The sequence below is a fragment of the Cyrtonyx montezumae genome, unplaced genomic scaffold (assembly GCF_038088225.1).
Source record: "Cyrtonyx montezumae isolate F1298 unplaced genomic scaffold, pur_monq_1.0 scaffold_3, whole genome shotgun sequence".
Taxonomy (NCBI): Eukaryota; Metazoa; Chordata; class Aves; order Galliformes; family Odontophoridae; genus Cyrtonyx; species Cyrtonyx montezumae.
In genome coordinates this window covers 157,390,878-157,400,807 of record NW_027072034.1, presented here as the reverse complement: position 1 = coordinate 157,400,807, position 9,930 = coordinate 157,390,878, and the positions used below count along the sequence as shown (strand labels likewise).

The window sequence follows — 9,930 nt, the reverse complement described above, 5'->3', positions numbered from 1 at the left end:
TGCGGGCGCGCTGACCTTCAGCGGAGCTGTGCCGGAGGCGCCGCCATGTTCGCGCGGGGCTCCGCCGTGCTGCTGTATCAGCCGCAATGGTAACGGGCGGGGGCGAGCGGGATGCGGGCTCGGCTCGTGGAGGGCTGAGCGGGGTCAGGACGGGTGGGGGTGGAAGGAGAGCCGAGGGGAAGGGTGCCCTTCGGGTGCCCTTTGCTTGGGTCAGTCGCGCTGGTGGGTTTGAAGCGTCCCTACTGAGGATTGGTTGTCCTGCTGTCCCGTTGGTTGTCCTGTTAGTTGTCCTTGACTAGGTGTCATTAGCTGGAGAGCTGATGAGCCATCCTAATTTCTCCTGCTTTCGTTTTCAGGGGCCAAGTCAGGAACATGGCGACTCTGAAAGACAGTAAGTGCTGCTTTGGGTTGCCTTTCACAGAGGGGAAGTGTAGGAAGGCTTTGAGGCGTGATTCCGGTTGGATGGAGTGGTTGCTGGAGAGCAGAACAGTGACACAGGAGCCTCCAGCGTTTGTACAAAACAAATGTCCCTCATAAAAGGCATTTCTTAAGTGTTAAGCACAGCTTTGATGCCAGGAAGCAAGCCAAGTCCTGCTCAAACGTGTTTTAAAATTGACCTTATCAAGTGTGCTGAAACATCTTTTTGTTCATTTTTAAATGAACGAGGCTTAGATCACACTTACTTTCTCACGTTTACCAGTACTGGAGAATAAAAAATTTGCCTGAATAGTTCTGCTCTGATAATGCTTCTTTAAGTACCTCTTACGCAGGGATGCTGTTCTGTGTTTGTCTTTAAGACATAAGTTCATAAGTTCATAAGGTTGGAAAGGACCTATAAGATCATCTAGTCCAACCATGTTGGACAAGATGCAAGACACCTGTTTTGTTTCCTTTTTGCATTACTGTGCATGGGAGTCTCATTTTACCACTATGTAAACGTTTATTCTGTCTCTTTATAGCACTGGGTCTGGTTTTGTTTTGTTTTTCTGTCCTTTGTCATCCAGGAGAAGCTGACAGTGTACCTCAAATCATATATATTTGAGAAATAGGTAGAAGTGGGAGAGAATAGTAAATAGATGATAGGTTAACGTGAATATTAAATAAAATGTATGGTGAAAAAAGATATACTGTAAAGATGCATTTGGGTTGTTGTAAAGATACACTTGTGCAATTTTGGTAGTATTGGTACTAAGCATCATTTGCTCATTCTCTTTGAGGAAGTTTGGGAGGCAGTTGTGGATAGCTGTTGCTAATGCTTTATAGCTTGTTTTCAATGTCTTATGCCCAATGTAGCCCAATTTTGACCTTTAGCTTTTAACCTTGTTAGTTACCAGGCGTTTGAAGTCCATCAAGAACATTCAGAAAATTACCAAGTCCATGAAGATGGTTTCTGCAGCAAAGTATGCAAGAGCTGAGAGGGAGCTGAAGCCTGCTAGGATATATGGAACAGGAGCACTGGGTGAGGGAAGGCTCTTGCACTGTGTGGTGTGGAAGTAAAGGAGGGATGCTTTCATGGTGTTGACTTATAACCACTTAGCATATTTTTTTTCATAAGAGTTTGTATCCCTGGGCTGCTGTTAACCTTGACTATTCCTAAGAAGTAATTGATGGGAAGTTATTTATAAGAGTTCTTATGTGAAATTAATTATAATGTCTAGTTTTTTTTCTTCAGCTTCTTGTAAATGTGTGTGCTTGTATTTTTAGTCATAAAAGCAACATCACTTTTTGACCCTTCTTTCTGTTAATGAAATTATGCTGGGTTTCTGTGGAATCAGGTATCAGTGTTTAAAGGTACTGCCAAACCTTTTGAATGCTTGAGCTGCACATTGTTCTTAGACACTGGACTTGTGGTCAGTGTCTTTATTTAGATGAAGTTCACTATGTGTGATACCTGACACAGAGATGTAGGTGGCTTACATCTTTTTTTATCACCTCTGGTCAGCTAACCTGCAAATTTGAACGATTGTGAGGGAGATAAAAATTCATCTGATTGTGGAAATGATTTATTGAATTTGAAATGAGTCGAAGATGTTTTGATAAAACCAGTTTGCTTCCTGGCACCTATCTTGTTTGTTTTTTTCACAGCTCTGTATGAGAAAGCAGAAATTAAGGCACCTGAGGACAAGAAGAAGCACCTCCTTATTGGTGTGTCCTCTGACCGAGGTCTGTGTGGTGCTATCCATACATCTATTGCTAAAACCTTGAAGAATGAGATTACCAACCTCTCCAATGCAGGGAAGGAAGTTATGGTGGTTGGTGTAGGTGACAAGATTAGAGGCCTACTTCAAAGGTAAAAAAAGGAGAGGGGGTTGGTTTTGGTGATTCTGGTGTTATTTTTTCACGTAGTAGAAGTTTCAGCTCTGCTACAAGCTGTGTGGGGTTCAGAACTGTATTTTTCTGGAACTGTGCTTAAATCCAGGCTCCTTTAAAAAATAAAAATGTAAATATGCTGAACTGTTTTTTTGTGAAACTGCAGCACAGTTTGTTTTTGGAATAGTGGTCTGAACACTAGCAGTATGACCACTGGGTGCAAGTGTGTCTTTATCACGAAGCAGTTATTGTAATTTAACTGATTCTTATTCAGTGAAACGCTTAGTTCTTGAGCATTAGCAGTTACTGCTGCTTGCCTCTTGGTGCCACATCACTGTGCTTTAGAGTACCAACTTGATTCTGACACAGGTGTTGTGTTTCTGCAGGACACATGGCAATTACTTCCTGATGACATTCAAAGAAGTGGGGCGGAGACCTCCTAGTTTTGGAGATGCTTCAGTAATTGCTTCAGAGTTATTAAACTCTGGGTATGAATTTGATGAAGGCTCTGTCATCTACAATCGGTTCAGGTAGGATTAAACTGAAGCCACACTAGGAAGATGTTGAATAGAAGTGTTAAACCCAGCATGTTGCTTGAATTGAGTAAAATGTGAAACCTGAGTTTGTGTGTTCAGATTTTCTTGAAAAGTTGGTGCATTTTCTTATCATGTGTGAGTAACTGGTGCTTGCTGTGGGTATTTTTAATAGCTGTGGTTGAAATTCTTTCTGTAGTGTTTTTAAACAATGTCATTTCTAAACAGATTTTCTATAGTGTGTGCTGTTGTATTACAGTTGGTATGTTATTATATCCTTAGAGTATTTCATATCTCTCTATCAGGAGTATAACAAGACTTTGAGAATTTGGAAGGCCAGAAGTTGTCTGCATTCTAGTTTGTTATTAAATGCTCCATTTAGACTCTTTGGTCAGACAAACTCTATTATGCTATTTGATGCAGGTCTGTCATCTCCTACAAGACTGATGAAAAACCTATCTACTCTCTTGAAACAGTTGCTGGTTCTGGTAAGTAGTGAGCTAGAAAAGACCAGATAAGTGAAGTAATAAATCACAGAGAAGGTATTCTGCATGTGGGAATATGATTCTAAATCATTATTGTGCATATATTACAAGTTTAAAAGATGATTTTATCTTGGTAGTTTGAGGCTGACATATCATCAAGCTGTGTTGAAGGACAGCTTGTACTAATTCAGAGGTTTTCTCTCAGTCAATAATAATACCTATATTACAAAATACATGATCTCTGGTATTAAAAAGATTATGAAAGTACACATAAGGAGTGTGGAGTGGAAAAAGAGCTCACTTAGTATTTTTCTGTATGACATTGTATTGTTAGAATTAGTACAGCCTGCAGTTCTGACTCTGCTCATTCATATTTTTCAGAAAGCCTAAGCATCTACGATGACATTGATGCTGATGTGCTGAGAAACTACCAGGAATTTACACTAGCAAATATTCTGTACTACTCTCTGAAAGAATCTACCACCAGTGAGCAGAGTGCTAGGATGACTGCTATGGACAACGCCAGCAAAAATGCTTGTAAGTCTACTCTGGATTTTCTAGGATTTCATCTGCTGATGTCTGTCGTGTTGCTGGTCTGAGGATTTTGAGGTTTCTTTCTTTCTTTTTACACCTCTATGTACTGATTACACCAAAGTGAGAAATGTTGCATCAATTTAAAAGTGGAGAAACTCATACTGGTTAAATACTCAACAACCTGTAGTGCAAGCAAGCTGAGAATATGCTAGTATATCTTGTAAGGTGTCCAGACTCAGTGCACTGCAGTGAATACGTGGTTGGTATTGGTGGGTGACAGCTAGTAGTGTTCAATGTGGCATAGTGATATGACTTCAATCTCATAGTGATGGTTAAAAGATATGGTGGCTGAATGAAGCTGAGGTGTTATGCAGTGGGGCTGCCTCGTACTTGTGGGTCTCTGCTGATTTCTTTATTGTCAATGTAGTGATAATGTCTCAATTGAAAAATACAAAGTTGAAGAATGGCTAGTATTTTCAGTAGGGAAAACTGAATAGTGCAGTAAGCTGCTTGAACATTCATATGGATCTACAAGTCTGTGTGGTATTTTGTTCACAGAACTTCCTTTACTTGTATTTGAATGCTTAAATTCCAACTTTAACTTTTTTTCCTAGCTGAGATGATCGACAAACTGACTTTGACATTCAACCGTACCCGTCAGGCTGTTATTACTAAGGAGCTTATTGAGATCATCTCTGGTGCTGCTGCTCTGTGAGTACCTGTATAAACATGAAACAGGAGTGGCTGCAGTGTCATGTAATGCTTGTGCCCTGCTTCAGACAGGTTAACAGGGAAGGTTAAGGCATGTAAAAAGCAAGACAATCCATGGCATATCTCTCATGCTTTCATAGTTTGTGGCAGTACTACTAACAAGTGTGAAAGTTTGACCAGGTATGCTTTAAAAGCTGGTAGTTTGTATCTCTAGCCTTGACACACATCCTTGTCTGAGCAGGGAGAGTGTTTTCTGCTCCTCCTTATTTGCTTTGAACGGATATCCCATCTGCCCCCTCTGTCTGGGTTCTTCATGCTTTGCTCAGACAGCCCAGTTCATTGCTGTAGAACAGTTCTGGATGTGGAGGGAGCAATTGGGGTGACTGAAAAGGCTTTGGAGAAATCAGTCTGTGATGGTGTGCAGGACTTCGGGGTTGGGTTTGGAAGGAGAAATACAGCTGGCATCAGTGGATTCTGGAAATTCATATGATAAATGTTGAAGCCGAGTATATTGCTTCATTCCCTGAGAGTGAAGTTTTGCAACTGTGTGTGCTGTAGGTTACAAAATGTGTGGGCTTAGACCACAATTTGTAACCGCATGCAGATAATGTGTATTCCATCTAACGGTTACGAATGTTATGCTGTACCCAAAGATGTAAATATGTGTGATAATAATATTCTGTACATTTACAAAATGTCTGGAATACATAACAGATTGCAGTTATGAGCTGTATTATGATCCTCACAATACAGTTATAAATACGTGCATAATTTTACTCTAATGTGCATGAGTTACTTCTTAACCTGCTTGTTCTGTTTTTTTTTCCTCATAACATCTTAACCAGGGATTAATCGACAAAAGAGGTTTGACCAAATCCAAGAGGTAAAGTTATGGAATAGAAACTAGATTGTCTGTATACATCCATTTTTAAATGCAATGTAGAAGTCAGATGAGGAAGTTGGAATTCAGTGATAGGGGTCAGACCCATTTCTTCTCCTTGGCATGTAGGGAACAGCCCGTTGCTAGCTTAACTTTCTGTTTAGACAGATTCAAGCACCAGTAAATCTTCAACAAAATATATCCGTGATAGCATGCATCTGCATTTGACAGTTTTCTGTGGGTTTTTTAATCTCTGAGTTATTGGATTCTTTTGAAGGCGTTGTTTAATTTTTTCATAGTGCTCTGACATTGGGCAGTGACTTAAAAATGTCCTTCTGTAAAACGTTACACCTCAGGAGGATTCTGTAGCAAAACAAACATTTAAAGTTTGAAATAAAAATAGTCTTGTGAGAGAGAGTTTGAGGGGAGGAGGGAGTAAGGAAGAGGAGTGAGTTGGTAAAAGCACTTAAAATCAGAGGTGATGCGTTTTAAAAAGTAGTAATGGAAAGATTTTAATTTGCTTCAATTTTCCTTACAGGTAAAGAAGAATTTTGAGCATATGATTTCACTTGCCTGTGTTGGTCAGTAAAGTAAGACTGCTCTGCTATTTTGTCAAGAAGTGGCAAAGCCCCAGAACATTCTTATAATAAACCCCTTTGTGAAACACATGTGCTTGGTTGTCAGTAACTCTGGGTTTGACTTGGTTACTCTTTGAAACGTGCTTTTTTTTTTTTTTTTAAGGCTATGCTCTGTATTTTGTAATTCCTGGCACAGAAAACGTGTCCGTGGGAGCTTCTTTTGAAGAGTGAAAGATACTGTCTTCGTTGTGTTATCAGTGTTTAAAAGTGGTTTGTTGCATACACTGTATTGTGTGCTGAAGAGGAGAAGGGAGAACAATCTTTCTCCATCGTGCAGTTGGAACACTTACCTCTCTACCGTACTTGAAATCAACACTATGCTGCTTCTAGAAGTTTGCATTCTAAAAAGAACAAGACAGAAATAGGAAGAAAAATGGATATGGTGTTAAACATCAAAGCTATCTGCGAGTTTTGACACCAGGACAGGTAGAAGCAGCCACCTGCTTACCCAGGCTGCTCTTCGATTGAGTGGTACACCTACGTCAGCTGGCGTAGAAACTGTAGCTTCAAGTGCTGCCTGATGAGTGTAGTTCCAAGTTCGTAACTGTGAGCCTGAAATTCCTTAAGCATAATTTTCTTAGGAAACTTAACTCAAGCATTTGATTTTTCAGCAATTCAGGTGCTTTTTGGCCCTAATGTTCTCTGGTTTTGGAGTCAGTGGGGTAGATAAGGCAAAGAATACACTTCTGTCCTAAGAAATGATGAACTGTGGGATTTTGTCATGGGTCCAGCTCCCTGCCCTACAGCAGGCTTGGGATGTAACTGATCCAAGAGACTCAACTGTTTATTGACTGATCAGCACTCCGCTAATGATCTAATAAATCAAGGAGCTAACTTGTCAAGTAATCAGCTTCTATTAAGACATCACTGTTATTTAGTTCTGTGCTTCACATTCCAATTACACACAGTGACTGAGTTACAGTTCAGCAGTTGCACTATTGGTGTCCATGTAGCCATTATTGTATGGCAGTTCTGTTGCTCCTCCGTGTGCCCCCCACACCACTAAGTGTTACTTTTGTTTCTGGATCCTTCTTTTTACCATCCTTGTTTCAGCCTCTGCCTGCACAGTTTTTTGTTGTTTTTTTTTCTCAACTCATCCATAAACACTTCTTGTTCCAATCTTGCTACATCTGTTCCCAAAGATGGTATTTCTGACATGGTTACTAAGGCAATTGTAGTCTTGCATGCATTTATTTATATACTTGTCTGCATAGAGGCAGTTCTACTCCCCCTACCCCCAAAAAATCCCTGACGACACCTTGAATTATTTAGCTTATTTTGGGGTGGTTTAGACACTTATTACTGCAGTCTTCGTTTCTCCATGTAGTTCCAGTGAAATTGTAAGCAAGAATCCACATACCACAGCAGGGTTGCACAGTTCTTCATGCTGAGTTGTGCTCATCCTGCTCTTTGAAGTCTGCTTAATTAAAAGTCATTGGTCTTAATATGTTTGGGTTTTCTGTGGAGTGAAAATGGGGGAATCTCCTGCCCAAAATGCCCTGTCTTGTTACCAGGGATGGCACTAGAGTGGAACCTCTTACCTGCAGATGAGTGTATGTGAGCAGGCTCTCACGGATCTATTTATTTATTTTTGTGGTTCCACCATCTGCAACAAACTCCAAAACAGATTCCTAAAAGCATTTTCCCTGGAGAAATATCCTCTACCAGTCTTCTTAAATCAAGCTCCTTCCTGTGTCCTTGAGAATTCTCTTTGCTATCAAAGGATTCTCTCAATCAGTTTCCTCTCAGATTCGTGTTTCTCACAGCGTGTGAATGCTGCAGCTTGCACGAGTGCAGGAAATTGCTCCAATCTAACACTATGCAGTGTTAGCAACAGCTGTGCCACGTGGTGCTCCATGTAGTCTGCACATGAGTAATGAGGTGGGACATGACAGCCCTAAATCACGATCTCCAAACCAAGTGACAGACTAACAGGGTTAGCAGGTTGAGAAACTAAAAGGGCTTCACCTGTAAGTGAAGGTTGAGCAGCAAAGTCAGGAGAGCAAACATCAGATGCATGGAGGTATGAACCACCCAAGGGTGCATTTGGTCCTGCAGTGGAGGGAAAACGCAGTGATGCAGAAGACCAGAGAGGATGGACATCAGCAGTCACTGCCCAGCTGGAAAGAAAAACAACAACAAATAAACCTTCAGATAAACTTGATCAAGAACATCTTGCTTTCTAGTGGTCTTTCTGTTCAGATGGGCTTTGGTTCAGCAGTGCGGTGGTGATGGGCTGATGGTTGGACTAGATGATATCAGTGGTCTTTTCAAACCTTAAAGCAGCTGTGATCGTATGATCTTTGCCCTCTGGTGACAGCGTCAGGGCCCAAGGGAGCAGCATGGAGCTGTCAGGAGGGGCAGGTGGGCATTAGGGAAAGGTTCTGCACCAGAGGACAGTGGCCATGAAACAGGCTGCCCAGGGCAGTGGGCACAGCTCTGAGCTGTAGTTTTGAGATGCATCCAATGCCCTCAGATGCAGGGTTGGGATTTGCTGTGTGGAGCCAGGAGCTGGACTCTAAAGATCAAGGTACATTTAGACATGTTGAAGAACGTGGTTTAGTGAGAACTATTGGTGATAGGTGGGCAGTTGGGCTGGATGATCTTGGAGGTCTTTACCAACTTTGGTGATTATGTGATTCTGTGATCCCTGTGGGTCACTTCCAGCTCAGGATATCCTGATTCCATGATCACAGAATTGTAGGGCTTAGAAGGGACCCCTAGAGATTTTCAAGTCCTGCCAGAGCAGCTCCCTAGCATAGGTTGCACAGGTAGGTGTCCAGGTGGGTCTTGAACATCTCCAGAGAAGGAGACTCCACCACCTCTCTGTGCAGCCTGTGCCAGTGCTCCGTCACTGCACTGTGAAGAAGTTTCCATGCACATCTGTGCAGAACTTTCTATGCCTCAGTTTGTGTCCATTTCCCCTCCTCCTATTGCTAAACACTGCTGAGAAGAGCCCGGCCTCGTCCTTTTGCCTCCCGCTCCTTAGATACTTATAGACATGGATCAGATCCCTTCTGAGTTTTCTTTTTTCAGGGCTGGACAGCCCCAGGTCTCTCAACCTATCTTCATAAGGGAGGTGTTCCACGTCCTTTATCATCTCTGTAGCCATTTGCTGGACTCGTTCAAGGAGATCCCTGTCTTTCTGGTACTGGGAGCCCAGAACTGGACACAGCACTCCAGATGAGACCTCACCGGGGCAGAGCAGAGTGGAAGGATCACCTCCCTCGCCCCGCCGGCCACGCTCTTCTCAATGGGCATCCCACTGTCCTTCCACAACACCTCCTCAAGTCCTCCCGGTCCTTCACTGCTCCCAACGCTCAGCCCCCGGCGCTCAACCGCGCTCCGCTCGATGCGATCGGCGTTGGAGCGGCGCTGCCTGGCGCGGGGCGGGGGGAGGCGCGGCGCCAAGATGGCGGCGGCGGCGGTGGGTCCTGCGTGAGCCTTCCCGCGGCCCTCCCGGCTCGGGGCGGGCTCGGGCTGAGCGGAGCCGAGCCCAGGCGGCATGTGCGAGACGTACTCGCGGTGGCTGCTGCGAGTATCGGTGGCTCAGATCTGTCAGGCTCTGGGTTGGGACTCGGTGCAGGTTTCGGCCTGCGATCTCCTCACCGATGTGCTGCAGCGGTACCTGCAGGGATTGGGCCGGGGATGTCACCGCTACTGCGAGCTGTGTGAGTGAGGGGCGGGACGCGGTGTGGGGGAGGGGAGAGAAATTCCGAGGGCACGAGGGATCCGTTTGGAGCAGAGGGAGGGTGGGTTGCGTGGGGCAACGAGGGGAGCTGCGGTGGTGTGTGAGGGCGGGCCTGTTGTCAGGGTTGCGGGTAGGAAAGCTGTAGGGC

The 9,930-nt window shown here is 43.6% G+C and overlaps 2 protein-coding genes across 4 annotated transcripts in view; both read left to right on the top strand.

Moving 5' to 3' along the window:
* Positions 1-6: 6 nt before the first annotated feature.
* On the top strand, positions 7-6,121 carry ATP5F1C (ATP synthase F1 subunit gamma). 3 transcript variants are annotated; one of them, XM_065743791.1, is made up of 10 exons: positions 9-89; positions 357-391; positions 1,328-1,459; positions 2,086-2,290; positions 2,697-2,840; positions 3,267-3,331; positions 3,710-3,865; positions 4,477-4,573; positions 5,419-5,456; positions 5,992-6,121. In XM_065743791.1, the coding sequence occupies exons 1-9, from the start codon at positions 46-48 to the stop codon at positions 5,423-5,425; spliced, it is 885 nt and encodes a 294-aa protein (XP_065599863.1). In that variant the 5' UTR covers positions 9-45; the 3' UTR covers positions 5,426-5,456; positions 5,992-6,121. The 3 variants fall into 3 exon arrangements, with proteins under 3 accessions (XP_065599864.1, XP_065599865.1, XP_065599863.1); XM_065743792.1 differs by lacking the exon at positions 5,419-5,456 and having other exon boundaries at positions 7-89; XM_065743793.1 differs by lacking the exons at positions 5,419-5,456; positions 5,992-6,121 and having other exon boundaries at positions 8-89; positions 4,477-4,577.
* A 3,388-nt stretch (positions 6,122-9,509) lies between these two features.
* The window catches only part of TAF3 (TATA-box binding protein associated factor 3), a 111,520-nt gene continuing 111,099 nt past the window's right edge, over positions 9,510-9,930 (top strand). Inside the window, exon 1 of the mRNA XM_065743774.1 lies at positions 9,510-9,762. Within this exon, the coding sequence (XP_065599846.1) occupies positions 9,597-9,762 (166 nt within the window). The 5' untranslated portion in view covers positions 9,510-9,596. The remainder of the gene's footprint in view (positions 9,763-9,930) is intronic.

Bases quoted from the DNA above. Each gene is read 5' to 3' on its own strand.
- ATP5F1C (XM_065743791.1), top strand. From the start codon at position 46: ATGTTCGCGCGGGGCTCCGCCGTGCTGCTGTATCAGCCGCAATG. The intron at 392-1,327 runs GTAAGTGCTGCT...TAACCTTGTTAG, and splicing joins CATGGCGACTCTGAAAGACA to TTACCAGGCGTTTGAAGTCC. The intron at 3,332-3,709 runs GTAAGTAGTGAG...CATATTTTTCAG, and splicing joins TGAAACAGTTGCTGGTTCTG to AAAGCCTAAGCATCTACGAT.